The sequence below is a fragment of the Leptodactylus fuscus genome, chromosome 5 (genome assembly GCF_031893055.1).
Source record: "Leptodactylus fuscus isolate aLepFus1 chromosome 5, aLepFus1.hap2, whole genome shotgun sequence".
NCBI classification, from domain to species: domain Eukaryota; kingdom Metazoa; phylum Chordata; class Amphibia; order Anura; family Leptodactylidae; genus Leptodactylus; species Leptodactylus fuscus.
The window spans coordinates 157,873,575-157,890,809 of record NC_134269.1 but is presented as its reverse complement, the minus strand read 5'-3'; the positions used below and the strand labels follow the sequence as shown (position 1 = coordinate 157,890,809).

General features: G+C 41.2%; 1 protein-coding gene across 2 annotated transcripts in view; it reads right to left on the bottom strand.

Annotated features, from left to right (window-relative positions):
• The window catches only part of APPL2 (adaptor protein, phosphotyrosine interacting with PH domain and leucine zipper 2), a 29,185-nt gene extending 12,187 nt beyond the window's left edge, over positions 1-16,998 (bottom strand). For both annotated transcript variants that reach the window (XM_075274547.1, XM_075274546.1), the window contains exons 1-5: positions 16,861-16,998; positions 11,953-12,051; positions 10,884-10,943; positions 10,162-10,233; positions 1,066-1,153 (exon numbers count right to left, since the gene is read on the bottom strand). In XM_075274547.1, the coding sequence (XP_075130648.1) occupies positions 1,066-1,153; positions 10,162-10,233; positions 10,884-10,943; positions 11,953-12,051; positions 16,861-16,914 (373 nt within the window). In that variant the 5' untranslated portion in view covers positions 16,915-16,998. The remainder of the gene's footprint in view (positions 1-1,065; positions 1,154-10,161; positions 10,234-10,883; positions 10,944-11,952; positions 12,052-16,860) is intronic.
• Positions 16,999-17,235: the final 237 nt, after the last annotated feature.

Sequence of the window (17,235 nt, the reverse complement as noted above, 5' to 3'; positions counted from 1 at the left end):
TTCACTGGAAAAATTGTATTCCTCCTTTAAAAATTTTGTAGTCAAGAAAATGTATGAACATGACAATGTGTCCTTAGTATTCTTTTAATCGATTATTTTAGCCAAACAGCACAATATATAATTTTTATTACATTTTAGCTACAAAGAGAATGGACCAGTCAGGTGACCTATACAAGACACTGAAAATGGACAATAGTACAGATGTTTTTATAAATTTAAAAAGCAGACTAGTTTTTATAATTCTAGTTCACCTCTTTAATCCCTTTAAGTAGCGTTCCCACCTTTATTTCTAGTCTTTGGCCTGTTAGAAGAGTACAGAATGTAAATTATAGGTAAAGGTAATCGTTCCCGTGGCTATATTAGTTAGTTGCCAACTTTAATCTGGTCCTCAACTGTGTCATAGGAGAATCAACTCCCTCTGTATGAGATGATACAAGTAGGTGTTGGTCGTAGTCTGAGTGGCAACAGCAGTGCTCCAGAGAGCCATAGACCCGCCCACAGTGCAGTTGTAGACCCACTGGATTTCACTTGGGTGTTGTCTAAGAGGTTCCTTGGTAGTCATCGTTTAACCCCTGTACATAGATCTGATTATGTTGCAGAGAAACCTCTATACACTACATCTTGGAGAAGTGTTCATTCAATGACAGCGGACCTAGGTGATTCAAAACTATGGCATACACCTTTTCAGTACACTGGGTACCTTATTGCTCAGGCACCCATTCCATGGGGAAGGTGTTTTATTTAACAAAGGGTGTGTGGTAGCTAGTGTTCAGGAAGTGCTGTCCCTTTAGGAAGCACTGCACACCCAGGAAACACTACTTGTAATAGGACCCAGCAGCTGTCAGGGGCATACTACAAGAAACCAGCACCCAGGGGCCAAAAGTAAGACACAGCGGTGGCTCCTGCCAGCGTTACAGCTAAGATGTACCAATGCCTACAGCCACATAACATTCCAATCAAAGGACCATTTGTGTAATACAAATGTAAGAAATATACTAAGCGAAATAGCAATATTGAAAAATACTTTTAAAAAAATGAAGAAACACAAATGAAAACCTTATTTACCTGTGAGGTCTTTTTCACGGAACTGTATCAAGGGCAGCACCATACTGTCTGCCAGCTGCTTTGCTAGTTCTGTATGAAGCACATTGAGCTGGAATAAATAAGAAAAATATTTATTGAAATATAACAGTAACCAAAAGTAACTTTTAAATACAGTATCTGAAAGATAAATGGTTTTTCCTGTTGTCACTAAAGAAGAGGTTTTAACATAAAGTGCTTGTAGATTTAGATGAAAGTCAGTATGCTCCATTGACAATCTCCAAGCGAACCTCTAAGAACTTTCTGTGCTAATAACTTTGCTGTGGGCCCATAGCCTTAAAGGGATTCTACCACTAAAACACTTTTTTTTCTAGTTAACACGTCGGAATAGCCTTTAGAAAGGCTATTCGTCTCTTACCTTTGGATGGGCTCTCCGCCGCGCCGTTCGTTCAAAATACCGGTTTGTACCGGTATGCTAATGAGTTCTCTCGCAGCGATGGGGGCGTCCCCATCGCAGGAGCAGCGATGGGGGCGTCCCCATTGCAGCTCGAAAACCGACCGCAGCGCCGCCTCTATGGTCTTCTGTATCCTCCCCTTGCTTCTTCAGCGTCCTGTCGGAGGCCTGCGCAGTACGCTCTGTTCGGCGAAGATTGCCGAACGTACTGCGCATGCGCGAAATTGCAGTGCCCGCACTATGGCTGGGACCGCAATTTCGTGCATGCGCAGTACGTTTGGAAATCTTCGCCGAACAGAGCGTACTGCGCAGGAGTCCGACAGAGACGCTGAAGAAGCAAGGGGAGGATACAGAAGACCATAGAGGCGGCGCTGCGGTCGGTTTTCGAGCTGCAATGGGGACGCCCCCATCGCTGCTCCTGCGATGGGGACGCCCCCATCGCTGCGAGAGAACTCATTAGCATACCGGTACAAACCGGTATTTTGAACGAACGGCGCGGCGGAGAGCACTTCTAAAGGTAGGAGAAGAATAGCCTTTCTAAAGGCTATTCCGACGTGTTAACTAGAAAAAAATGTGTTTTAGTGGTAGAATCCCTTTAAAGGGGCTCTATCATTGGGAAAAGTCATTTTTAGATAAGCACATCCTTGCATAGCCTTTAGAAACGCTATTCCATGCCTACCTTTTGTATGTAAATGACCTCAGTGGTTTTTTAATTAGCCCGTTTTATTCATATGCTAATTAGCCTTTTGGTGCACCCCGGAAGTCTCTTTGTGCACCCTCCCTGCTATTCTTTCCTATGTGTCTGTACAACACAGGCTGCTGATGACGATGACTCAGCGTCCTGCTTGCACACACAGATAGGAGATAATAGCAGAGAGGAGTGCTGGCTGACAACTTCCTGTGCTGGCTGGAAGCTAATTACCATATGAAGAAAAACAGGCTCATTCAAAAACCACTGAGGCAACTCACATACAAAAGGTAGGTGTGAAGTAGCCTTTCTAAAGGCTATGTAAGGAAGTGATTAGTTAAAAATGACTTTTCCCAATGATAGAACCCCTTTAATCAGGACCACCAACTTCTGTCTCCAAAGCTTCTTCCAACTTGCATCAGTTCTCCAAAATGAACCCAGGACAAAACACTCAATTTCCACAGCTTCAAGCGCAACCCAAGAACACGTGCGTGTTCAGACAGGCCTTTAACTTTTCCTAATGTTCTTTCTAACACTTCTGAACTCCCTACATTATACCACAGGATATAATGCCTTTATCGATGTATAACCTTGTATAAAAAAAAAAACTTATCAAGAAAAAAGTTATTTTTCAAGAAAAAACATTATTGATAAAACAGCTCACCATATTCCGATGTAAGGTGCACGATCCAATTCTTCCGGACTTGAAGAAGAAAAATTGATCAAAGACGTATATATAGATAAGATCCGCAACTCTTCATCGTAAAAAATATGTGTTCTTTATTTCTTCATATTAAAACGGTATAGAACCATGGACAGACAAGTGCAAAAGCAGGAAAAACACAAAGTGTAATTAAAAAAACGCTGGTATTACATAGCTGGCTGATGCGTTTCAAGACCGCGAGGTCTCTTAATCATAGCCTTCTAGGTGCTCTACCTAGAAGGCTATGATTAAGAGACCTCGCGGTCTTGAAACGCGTCAGCCAGCTATGTAATACCAGCGTTTTTTTAATTACACTTTGTGTTTTTCCTGCTTTTGCACTTGTCTGTCCATGGTTCTATACCGTTTTAATATGAAGAAATAAAGAACACATATTTTTTACGATGAAGAGTTGCGGATCTTATCTATATATACGTCTATAACCTTGTATGCCTAAACACTTTGGATCTGCACCTACAAGAACATTGCTGGTGACCGGCTCAAACAGCTTCACTGATTTGTTACCTTATTTCTGGACCCCTGTATAAGCACTTCTACCTCTTGTATCACCCCCTCTATTTCATAGCTTGTAAGTTCTTATGAGCAGGCTCCTCACTTCTAGTGTGTGAATTGATTTACTACTCTGTATTTTCACTTTGCCTGTCCATGAACACTATGATTTGTAATGTGCTGTGGAATATGTTAATGTTGATTGTTTAGGTCAGGCCTCTTTTACAGTATGACTAAGTGTTGCGCGAACTCTGTGAGATACATCCTTTGAGGTTCGCCCGGCAGTTTGCTACTGAACTGGTCGAATGAAAACTGCTATTATACTCTGGGGTCGCTTCAGTATAATGGTCGGAGGCCTTCCCTGGGTTTCCATTTATTATACTCTGTAATATGAAAAGACCCAGAGTATAATAATAGCAGTTTCTTTGAAGATGTGTTGCTCTCATTCATCCCAGGATAAGAGCAAACATTAAACAACAGATACAGACAAGGCCCCCTACGTCCATCTGCATTCACCCCCATGTAAAAAAACATGACAGAAGCTTACTCTCATCATGTTTTATCACTGTTCTGATGAATAACAATACAAACACAGAATGAAAGAGCAGCAACAGACTGTAATAACGGTAGTGTGAACAAAACCTAACTTGTGCAGTATTACTGGGATATTTAGGTCAGGCAGCTTTGCTCACATCTCATTTTCCTTTCACATCTGACTTACAAACTGGGGAAATCTCATGAAATATGTACTAAACATGAAAGTCTAACAAATGCCACTGTATGCTGCAAATAAACTATACCTTTCTGCTGTGACACACTACAGACTATTCTTTCCTTTACAGATATAAAGGTATAGCTGCCCATCAGAAACCTAAAGGATATCCGTCCATAAGGTACAGACATGATGTGAAAGGGGCCTTATAGAGCATGGCTTAGCCTTTGATTAAAAAAACATCTGTTACTATTCCAGAACAATACTGTTACTACTTATCAATATTTGCATAGCAAAATACATTATGATTTATTAAATACCTCTAGAACCAGCTGAAATCAGTGCTTGTCCAGTTATTTGAAAGGGTTAACTGGTGAAGACTGGAGCTTGATCTATTAGTGATAATGGAATCTGCATATGAAACACTGCAGGAGGTTCCTAAGGGTGACCAAGATGTCTCAATAGAACCCAAGATGTGTGCTTTGGGTGCATGGGAAAGCAAACAAAACTCCTACTCGGTATATGTGTTGTGTATCAACTCCAATACGAAGAAATTATATATCTACAAAGTAAAATAAGAATCTGGCTTTATTGTTACATTGACTATACTTCCAAGAAAAGGCAAGCGAGTCAGAAACAAGGACAATGCAATGCCTGACAGCAATTTTCACCTTAGGTACAATTCTGAGAACAGAAAGCGAGAAATAATTGATTAAGTGGCACTGCACAATGAGACTAAGATTGCAAAATGGGCTCCAAACCATACATGCAATTTATCAATCCATAATATTGACCAACCGTGCTAGATCAAAGACCCCACTATAGGTTAAATTGTTTAAGAAAATCTATGTACCACTGCTGAGTCTTTAAAGGAACACGCCAGGCAAAGCGGATTCACTGTGATACACCTGATAACATGGGGGCGTAGGGATTCAAAAAGCACTATAGAGGACCCCTATGTCAGGCCCTGAATCCTTGGAGTGCTCCTTTAAAGTAAGGTGCAGTCAATTACTTAAAAATGCATGTGTGCGTCTGAGTCTCTGTTGGAGATTTCGTCACAGTGTCCGTCTGAAAATCAGGGGATGAAAAAGTCTTGAATGGAGGACTTTTACCTCCGCCAGTATCAGAATTAAAATGATAGATCTCATTAAAGTCAATAGGGTCCATCCAACTTCATCTGTTACTGCTATTTTAGCGGTCCACCTCTCCATTATTTTGGTTACTATGTATGTTTGTTCTTGTTTATTAATCTTTATTTCAAATCTATAGAAAGGTGGATGATTTCAATTTTTAGTTTTTCTTTTCTTTTTTCTTTTTTTTGGGGGGGGGGTTATAAACTTCTATTGACATTTGTTCTCTGCTTTTTATATATAGGTCTGTAGACTTATTTTCTAAAAAAGAATATGTATTTTTTTTTCCAATTTATTAGCTTTCTACACTTGTTGAAGACAATCATATATTTACTGGGATATTCTATTTAGGAATTGGTCCATTACCTGTTTCCCAACCCTGCTAAGTGACTCACTCCATAGAAACTTTTCCACAAAAAAACAGGAAATTGTTATTACAAATATGGTGGTCTTCACATCTCGTCCTCACTGCTTCAGTTACAGCTGCTGATATGCAAGGGAGGTAACTCTGTAAAATTTATAAGGCCATGTGTACCAATGAGGGTAGGTGCCTCATCCACTGGAAACAGCATATTGCACAACTAAAATTCTAACCTGAAATGACCTATATGTACTGTCAGGGTAACAACCGATTCTTGCAGCTGCTCAGACTTGGTAAGCAGTTTTGTATTGATATTAATGCCAGAAAAAGTCTGGAGTTATTCTGTTATTAAGCCAGCAGAGCATTAATAACTTTATGCACTACACATCTCAGTAGTCAGTGACCCATCCCCCTGAAACTACTGAATTCAATGATTAAGAACGATGTCCTAATACTTTGGGAGAATATTCTAAATATGGTCTGTGAACTGTACAAAGAAGGACAGGGGGTGAGCTGACCTCATCACCTATTGTCAGTGGTGGATCCCTAGATATCTGCCTCCAGCTTTATAATAAATTACTTCCATTGTAATCCTGTCTGTGACAATAATGAAATGACTGCTGAAAAGTGATCAATATACAGTTTACAGATCAGGAAGTGTTAGCATATTACAGTAAGACTCCTTTATTATTAATAATAATAATTAAAAAAAAAATTATTTATATAGTGCCAACATATTCCGCAGCGCTGTACAATTTGTAGGGTTCAAATACAGACAGATACATAACAAAGAACTTCATTTCACACAATGGGACTGAGAGCCCTGCTCGCAAGAACTTACAATCTATGAGGTAGAGGGGGTGACACAAGAGGTAGCAGGGGCGGTATTGCTTATACAGTATTCAGACAATTTTGTAATAGAGGTTACTGTCATTACACAAACGAAACTTTATGAGCCATCACTGGTGGTGTCCTGTAACATGTGGATGGAGCTTGGACAAATAAAGTTAGCCTGAAAAGACATATCATGTGGGGTAATGTGGGAGCGGGGACAGAGGAAGGTTAAATTTTGGGGATTCTAATTATAGTACGGAAGGGTTTACATTAGGAATTGTGATAGGCCTGTCTGAAAAGATGTGTCTTTAGTTTGCGTTTGAAGCTGTAGAAATTGGGAGTTAAATTGATTTTCCGGGGTAGAGTATTCCAGAGAAGTGGTGCAGCTCGGGAGAAGTCTTGTATACGAGCGTGGGAGGTTCTGATAATAGAGGATGTAAGTGTTAGGTCATTGAGTGAGCGGAGAGCACGGGTTGGGCGGTAGACAGAGATGAGGGAGGAAATGTAGGGAGGTGCAGCATTATGGAGAGCCTTGTGGATGAGAGTAATAACTTTATATTTTATTCTATAATGAATAGGCAGCCAATGTAGCGACTGGCACAGACCCGAGGCATCGCTATTCTAATTAATAAGGCCATTTTTTCAGTGACCGATTTTTCTCCCATTATACTTTATAGCAGATACTTCTCTATCAGTAGACCAAATCAAAACAAAGACCAATTTATTTTGCAAATTTTTAATTGAGAATGCCCATGAAAAGACCACAAATTGGACTTACATACATTGTTAGACAAATATGGAGGCAGCTCTGTGCTGTGTCATATCAATGGACTGCAGCAAGCAAGTGCAGGAGACTTGCAAAGTCAGGGAAGAAAATCACCAGCATCACACTGGAGATGAAAGCTCATGTCCTAGTCAATGCAAGCTACCACTGAGATACTGAGTATACAGTACATGCCAACTCTCTTGGAAACTGGACCACAAAAGGGACAGGTTTTATGTATACCCCACAATAAAATGGGCATTCTTGGGGTGTTCCCAAGTGAAGCTCAGATTTTGGCCTATGAAATGTCAGCAAGTATCACCAAGGTTAACTGTGAAGGGGGAAAATGCAGCCATGTTGTGGAATAGGAATAAAAAGCGAACCATACTTAGGACCAGGGCCGGCACCAGGTTTTTATGGGCCTTTGGGCGACAGAGTCTCAGTGGGGCCCCTTGTGGAGCAAATCAATGGGCTCCCTGCCTCTCTCCCCCTCCCCCTCTTCCCCCCTCTCCCAACTCCCTCTCCCCCCTGAAGAATACTCACCAATGGGGAGCTCGATCCTGTCCTTCCGCCTCCTACAAGCAAGGAGTTGGGACACTGTGCGCCGCTGTGGGCGGACGAAGCGAGTGACAACACGTCATCACGCAGGAGTGTGGCGTCACCTATGCAGCCAGCCGGTGAAGACGCTCCGGTGCGATGAGTGAGCATACCTCCCAACTTTTGAAGAGCCGAAAGAGGGACAAAATATGCGGCGTGCGTGCGCGCCGTGGCAAACTTAGCTCCACCCACTTTTATGTTGACTCCGCCCATTCTCATTCATTTTTCATGCACCCCCACACAGTATAATCTTCCTACAGTCACCTGTAAATTATATTCCCCCCTCGATCTCTCGTTTCCCCCCCTTCATCTGCCCCAGTGTCATGCCGTTCTCCCCCCCTTCATTTGCCCCAGTGTCATGCCATTCTCCCCCCTTCATCTGCCCCAGTGTCATGCTGTTTCCCCCCCCCCTTCATCTGCCCCAGTTTCATGCCATTCTCCCCCCCTCATCTGCCCCCAGTTTCATAGGCCCCCTACATTATGTTCCCCTCAATGTTTAACACAAACACTTGTACTCACCTTCCAATGCTCCCCTGCCGCTCTCTCACTCCACTCACATAGTTGTAAGCCCGATGTGACGTCATCACATCGCGCCTACACACGCCGAAGCCGGAGCGCAGCGGTAAGGCAGGAGCTGAGCTGTGACAGCTCCTGCTTTACCCGCATATGTATTCAACTCATCGGTGTCCTCTGCCGATGAGTTGAAATCGGGACATACCTCCCGCCAACTGGGGGCACTGCACCTGCGTTCTGTGCTGGGGTGGGCAAGTGTCGGGGGGCCCCCAGAGGGTCTGTGGGTCCCGGCACTTGCCCGACTATGCCATGTGCTGACGCTGGCCCTGCTTAGGACCCTGATTTAATGTGATATATTCATGGTGATTAGGAACGAGAGGAAAACCATAGTGGGGACGAATGACGGGGCTATCTTGAACTAGGAAAATGTGCATGACACCCTTGAAGTAAGACAGAGTTGGAGCCTCTATGGTCATGTGTGTGGGTTGGAGAGACCTTTGTACAATGCCATGGATATTTTCTTAGTCCTAGTCTAGGCCTGACTCTTTATGAACTGTTGATGTGACACCTTGTTCTGTGCTAAAGCAGAAATGATTTTGATTAGAGGTGAGCGAATAGTATTCAAAACCATAGTTTCGAATACCTCGCTCCCATAGGAATGAATGGAAGCGGCCTAACACCAAGGTGGTAAGCGTCGGTCACTTCCATTCATTCCTATGGAGTGAGGTATTCGAATCTATAGTTTTGAATACTATTTGCTCATCTCTAATTTTGAGTTCTATGATCATTATTTGGAGCTCTTGGGAACTGTACGTGCTTGCTGACTCTGTTAGACATTTTTTACACTTTTTTAATTTGACCCTATACCCCTATAGACGTCCAGTTTTGTACAAATTTGGGTGGTCGGCTCAAAGAGATTTCACTGTATTAGGCTTAGTGTCAGAATAAAAACTGCAACATGTCAGGATTTTTTTAAAAAAAATACAGATAATGTCATAAAAACTGGCTAAAAAAAAAACACAAAAAAGATGCTTTAATTTAAAAAAAAAACTCAGTTTAAACAATAGTTTGTTTTCTGACAAAACGTTCCCTTTAGAGATGGCCCTCAAATATCACCCATTAAAATGACTATTATATATATATGACTTTTTCCTGGTTCACCTGTGGGTAACTATGCTTTCTCATACAATTCCCGGTAGTTAGAGAAACAAAACGGCACATTTTGTTACTGATAGATTTCCTATAAATCAGCAGCATCTAACCAGAAGCTGTGACAAACTACTTTTGGGCTTTTCATCTCCAACTGAGGTGCAAAAAGCATTTTCACATCTTCTAGTTGTAAATCATTTTGCTGCAGACAATTATTAGCATACACATATGAGTTGTCCTGAAAATCTCAGTTATCAATAACAATCTGACATAAATATCTATCAAAAAGCTTGACAAGTGCTATCCCACTATTGCTCCAGGACATTGCAGATCTGCCAGTTATGGAGGTCATACTTTTTGGTCTAGGATTTACTTCTATGATTTGTGTTAGGAATTTGCCTTGCAGCTTTAAATGCTAAATAGGAAACATGGAAGCATAAAACTCTGGCCAAAAAGTAAACCTGGCAAAAGTTAATTGAGGGGTAATAGAAAAAAAGTTATTTGCTGGTGGCATACAGGTCATCATGAGTATCACTGATGTACAGGCAGGCGACGTACAGGTTTGCACTCATGAGATGTGCTGCTGCAGCTTTAATAGCAGGTATTTTCTACTGCATCTAAACTGTAAGCCTGTGTAAAACTTCCCATTAACAATCATAGAAATATTCTAGTTTTATTGAATTAGAGTAAGAATTGAAAAAATACTAACCTCACTGACTACATCTGCAAAATATTGTAGAGTTGATATGACTTCTTCATCTCCTTTTCCCAGGGCAAAATTCTAGAAATGAATACAGACAACACAGATTTTTTTCTGCCATTCTTGATGGAATCTGCTCCTAATGGAGTCTACGACACAGATGTGAACCTAGCCTTAATGGAAGTCGGTCACTAAACAGTCCCTATTACATTTTTTCTGCCTCCCAATCGGTGCATTTGTTGCTGAGATATAAGTTAGTTTCCTGATATGCTAATGAACAGTGTGGTGCACCAAAGGTGTCACTGTTGTTCTTACTGCACCATAAAGCTATTTTTTGCAGCGCTTAGTCCATCCCCCTGCTATGATCGATATGTATAATGCCTGCCCCTGGTCCCATAGTGGGAGGTAGCTCTTAAGAGTGATTTGAGCAATAGGAACATACTTGTTGCACAAAACAGCTCATCATATCAGAAAAAAAAGCTGATATCACAGCAATGGAGGCACCGATCAGGAAGTATAAAAAGTCTTTTACTGCATATTTATCCTATGAATATGCTACAAATGTCTAGGTCAGAAACACACCTTTACCGAAGCACTAAACATGCTTATAAGACAAAATTACACTGTACATTTAAAGGGGTATTTAAAGTAGTTTACTTCATTTCAATATTTATTATCAAATTACCCCATTACAAATGAGATAAAATATTAATAATGTATCTGTACAATACCTGTTTTTCATAGGCAAGGAGTTGGCTGGACAGCTGCTGGGTAGCCAAACACATTTCATTCTTCAGATAAAAGAGAAATACTTATGTTAGAAACTAAATATGGAATTTACAAATGAATTCATTTCTTTTAAAACATCTTCTAATATTTATTATCAAAGGGAAAAATAATGACACCCCTGATGTCAACGCTTTTGTCTAACTTTACACCATCTATTGGAGCACCATTGTAGTGGCTGGGCACTCATACTACAGCACTGCTCCCACTGAAGTCAATAGCAGCTGAGCTGCAGTAACACAGCAGTGCCAAAATACAGGGCACAGAGCTATCTGCTTATGACTCCATGTGCAGTATACTACGGGGACTGAACACAACCCTCAGCAGCGAATCCTTGGCCAGCCCTCTGCCAATCAGACATTTACCAAGGACAACTCCTTTCAGCCATGCCTGTTTCCCACTGTACCTCACACCTTTCCTGATCAGCCACACACTCGTTGTCAAGCTAGATGCAAAAAGTCTCTAAATCACATAATAAATATAGAGAAAACATGTAGGTCAGTTATTTGGTGCAAATGCTCAATTGTGACAGACTGAGAAAAGTTTGTTAAGACAGGCTCGTCATATGCTGGTCTAATTACTGTGAATTCTGGAGGCAAATGCAACACAATTAATTAACCTCTTCCTGGATCTTGTTCAGGAGGTTGGCAATCCACCCCAACATGGTGACCCACATGCACTACCAGGAAATAGCGCCATGGCGGTTATCTAAAGCGCCCGTGATCACTGTTGGCACTCATTGTGGGCATTGCCGTCAGGTCTTCACCATATTTAAATACCCGACATCCCTTGGCTGCCACGGAAACCCTTCAGCACATCACAGTCATGTGACTGGGTGACAGATGTAGCAAGTTTACAAACGTTACACAGTAAAACAATATTAAAGTGATGTCCTATCCTTAGTCCTCCCCAAACTGATTATATTCCAGTACATACCATAAAGAATATTTTACAGGCAATGTGGACAACAACAAACAAACATGGAAACTGGTTTGACTACTTTTGAGTACTCACCTGGGCCCCATAAACTCTCTGCATAGTCTGCAGAAGCTGGTTTGTATAATCTGTTAGCGTTCCAGCATCTTCTTCAAAAACACTCAGGAGGGAGCGGGTCTATCAAAATAATAAAAACATTACAAAATATATATGTAAATGATAAATCTAATATTTGATAGAAATACGGCAATTCTTCAACTCCAAATAAGATGAATTCAAAAACCATATTTAAATTGTGAATTTATGTATCTTGTTTAAAAAAAAAAAAAAGAACTGTTATGGGGACAGGAGGGGGACACAAAGGAAAACATACTGTAGGGATAAAGTCTGTTGTGGCAATGGCAAATTAAATCCAAGCTCTCCAGGAGACTTTGTATATAGATATTCAGACAAAGAATAATAAGCCTGGGGGCCAATTGTGATGCAGGACCAAATCTATTTATTAAAACAGGTCATATGTTAACAATGTTCCTCACCCAACCACATTGTAATGGGCAAAAGGAATGTAGTTCAGTGTTAAGAAAAAAGAAGCAAACATTCTTGTCTGTCACATTAAAGGCATTTAAATACTTCAAAAATGGTAGAAGTAACCTTAGTGGTTCTTTACATTTTATATATACGTAGAACGAACTGAAATAGACCAACATGGAAGGTCTATGAAAAATAGCATGGTCATGTTTATGACACCTAACTGAGTGATCGCAGAGGCAGGAGGAAGCCCATGTAGCAGGCCACTTGAAGCCCATATAACGGGCCACAGCAAAAAAAACGCTGCAGGAAAAACCACAGCAGTAATGCATTGCTTTTCACATGTTTCCATTATATTTGTGGGTATTATTGACATGCTGCGGTATTTTCCCACAGTGTGTGGATGGGATTTGCTAGAACCCCATCCACTTTGAAGGAACCCGCAGCTCTTAAGGAACTACTGTTAGCTACAGATTACTGCAATATGTTATAAAACATTAAAGGGGTTGTGCAAAAATATAGATATAGAAAATATAAGATATATTGATGACGTATTTTTAAAACCCCTAAGTCCATGGAACTATGCATTCAGTACCTTTCCACACACTGGCCAACCCTTTAAAATCTGACAAACATGCCATGAAAACTTAGTTGCTTAAAAGAGGTTGTCCCATCATGACATCTCTAAGTCCTAAATGTCCCCAGTAGGGAAAATGCCTGGCTGTGCTGTGGTTTCCCTGGAAAAAAAAACAAAACAGAAAAGATGCACTGGGAACGTGGGGAACATGCCACAGATCCCATTCTATAGCAGTTGTCTTTGAGAAAACCTCTCTGATTTAGTTAAGTAATAGAAAGAAGGCACAAAAGTAAATCAGTATTCTGAATGTATGGCCTGTGTAAAAGCACTCTTAGAAACAAAGCTTACTTCCTTTAGTATGGTAAAAGAAGGAAAAAAGTCTTTGAAATTAGAACACAAGGTTCACTCAAAGGTCCAGCCAATTTGGACAGGACTACTTGCAATGACTGTTTCATCACATGAGTGAAAACCACTGGAATATTAGTCATCCAAACAAGCTGAGGAACGTAACATAAAACTTAACTGTAATAAAAAAAAAAGGTTTTGAAGCTCAGTTTGCAGCTTTGAAGCAGAGTTTAAGGCTATATTCACATTACTATTATTAATGTCCGTTACAACAGACATTAATTGCAGTAGAGTAACAGAAACAGACACTATCTGTTTCTTTTCCCATTGACACAAATGTAAACAACATGATGGACATTTTCTTTTGTCATATTTGCTTACTTTAATAGTGGAATAAAAAGTTCTACATGCACGTCATTTCTTCTGTCAGAAAAGTGAAAAACATGACATAAGAAAGCTCCTATTATGTTTTTTTCATTGGGGTGAATGCAGATGGGCACACAACTGGGGGGGGGGAGGGGTTCCATCTGCATCATTTAATGTCCGTTGCTCTCATCCAGTGAAAGAGTGTAACGGACATTAAATAACAGAAGTGCTAACCTACCCTATAACCCCAGGTAGTGAAATATATATATAAACATTCTAAAACTAAAAACAATGACAACATGCTGAGTTTTTCCTGCAATGTTTTTCCTTCAGTTTTTGCTGCGAGAAAACTCTTGAGATTCTGCAGCTAAAATGAACATGCTGCATTTTTGAAAATGCAGCTTTTTTTCTGCAACATGTGAATGAGATTAACAACATATCACTTCATATTCACTTTGCTAGTATTGTAAAACAGTGTTTTTTTCCACTGTGGACAAAGCAGCAGCAAAAACCTTGATTTTCGCAAAATGTGTTTATGCAACGTGGTGCCTTAGCTTAAAAGGGGTTGAACCGCAAAGTACATATTAATGGCAAAGCAAAAAATTTCCTAAAATTAAAACAAACAAAAAACTAAATAAACAGCACCCATCAATTCCATTATGATCCAGTGCAGGTGGTCTGGTAGCTGCCCACAGTTTTATAGAGCTGTTAGCTTCAGTGATCAACTAGCTATGCATTAAACTTCATTGGACGCTGATTTTTGGGGACAACGTGCTTACTCTACTTAAAGGGTGTTCCAAGACTTAGATACTGAATAGTGGTCAAATGAATGTAATATGAGATGTAACAGTGCAGAAGGGTCATTACACTGATCTGATATTGATGACCTATCTATTGGTATCCACCAATAGGGTATAACCCTTAAAAAGGACCTTTCATCACTTGCGGCACATTCGGTTTTATTAAGCGCTAGAAAGCCGACAGTGCGCTGAATTCATCACACTGTCGGCTTTCCCGATCTGTGCCAGTACTGTAGCGCTTCACCATCAGAAGGGCATTCCTGACAGTCAGTCAGGAACGCCCTTCCTCACAGCAGCGTCTATAGTACTGTACTGTGAGAGCATTATAGGCACTGCTGTGAGGAAGGGCATTCCTAACTGACTGTCAGGAATGCCCTTCTGACGGTGAAGAGCTACGGTACTGGCACCAATAGCGAAAGCCGACAGTGCGATGAATTCAGCACACTGTCGGCTTTCTAGCGGTATATAGAACTGCCTGTGCCCCAAGTGATGAAAGGTCCTCTTTAAGTACTATCATGGTGTCTATCATACACCACTACCATACACATATCATTATGATAAGACACCATGATAGTCCTTAAGGGTTAAACAACCGCTTTATCCGCAGAATTATCTGGAGTATTTATCCTAATACATCTGATACACTGCTTTCTAGTACAGAGCATTCACTTTTCCTAGACACAGAAAGTTACATTTCCTGTTCATCAAAACTGTGCTGCATACAAATTGAGTCCTTAGTGGTGAAAGAAGACAGACAATATTTTGATATGTATATGCATAATAAAATAAACACAGTACCAAAGTGTAGCTAGCTGCCTACTATGAGTGACTAGATAACAAATATTTTACAAGCACCCTTGTAAATCTATCCAATGAGTATCAGTAGCACGTCTAAAGTTTTCCCCTTTAAAGTCATCAGAGTACAGGCTGTTTCGACACTATACTAAGTGTTTTATCAGGTATCTAATGAAGTCCATAGCACATTGTACTTTTGATTCAACTTTGCTTCTTTATTACTGCTCTTATTGTCCCCTGCTTAGCATAAGCGTTTGTGAAAGTAGAGACAGGAAACACTTGTTGCTCTGCCCAAGTACGCCTGCAACTCTATAGTCATAGTCCTGTTACATGCTGGTATTCATGGTGATCTACATTCATTGAATGAATCTGTAGGACACTGGTAAGGATCTGACTTAGCCACCCTAGCATCACATATATTAGACACTGTATGCAGCACCCCCTCTTCACTTACAGTGTTATATTATAAAGTATGTGACCTGCACTCCGCATCACTAAATTTTACAGCATCTTATGTGTGGACTTGAAGTCAGTTTCTCTATTGACCCCATTTAGAGTTACACCAAGTGTCTCATAGGAATGGATAAAGACAGACTTCAAGTCCATACAACCAGTGCTGTAAGATTCATAGTCAGTGGTCATGTGATGCAGTGGAGGACCAGAACAGGACCAGGACACGCCAGAATGGGAGCAATGGGGGATTGGGGAGGGGTGTACCACTGGTTTTATTTCTGGGACTTGAAATCCCTTGACTCCACTATATAGGCAGGATGTTGGGATTATTGATATCCTGCTGAAGTCCTACTGAAATACCAGCAATGCTATTTATTTGTATGTGCCTGGATCCATGTCTGTACTATGTTTTTAAATTTTTGAAATAAAAGTTATATTTTTATATATAATTGGGCATGCTGGAGTAATTTTTTGTTTTTTTGATTAATGCTATTTATATACTGGGTACCAAAGAAAGTGTTTGCTCACGTGACATAAGGGACAAAGTGCTGACATGTGTGGGCACCTATGATGTGGAGAGGGTTTGGTGATGAGGGCTGGGCCTGCTCTCACTTTTCTTCACACATCTTGCTACAGTCATGGTGAGGAGAAAGCCATGCTATGTCCCTAGTCACACAACACCTTCTCCCACAGTAATCCTGAGCGCTGCACAACAGGCTGCCCTGTCTGTCCTCCTCCCCACAGGCCTCACAGCAGCCGGTCACACTACTAGTCCCAGCAGCTCCAGGGTGACATTACCCAGGGCACTGCCACCACCTCACCCACCCCGCAGCCAGTCATGTGACCTCAGAGAGTGCACAGGTACGGCAAGGCTCGCCATAACAAAGCAAAGTTTCCTAGCATCCGGGTATACGTCCTCCTTCCTGCTGCACTGCCCACAGACTATGCCCCTGGCAGCCTGCCCTCATGCCCCTTATTGCTGCAGGTCTCGGACTTTGCCCCCTGAGTTATTTACACGTTACTTCCCTGTAGCTGCGTGAGATCTGACTATGCGCATAAAGCGTCACCCTGCAATCTGTGCCCCTCTCTGTCCCTCATCATAAGCAAGGCAGGCGCCCTTACCTGAGGGCTGTCTAGCAAAGCCTCCTCCAGCAGCAGTTTATCCACAGCAGGCATGTTGTCCTCCACAGGGCTGATACTGAATTATTTAGCTGGATTCAATTAACAGCCCTTCCTCCAGAGCTCAGCGACACGTACTGAACTGAAATTACACCTGCGGCCGCTAGTTGGCAGCAAAGCCCTCCAAGCAAAGAATATCCTGTGTGATAAGGAGCAGGGAAGATGTGGCCAGCAATGCAAGGGGCACTCATGCCAGGCTCATGTAACCTCAGCACGGTATACTTCTATCAGCTAATCTCTGTAGCACCAAGGGTTAAAAGGCTATATGTTGAGACATTGTTGGAAGAAATAAAAAAAACAAAAAAACAAATGCAAAGT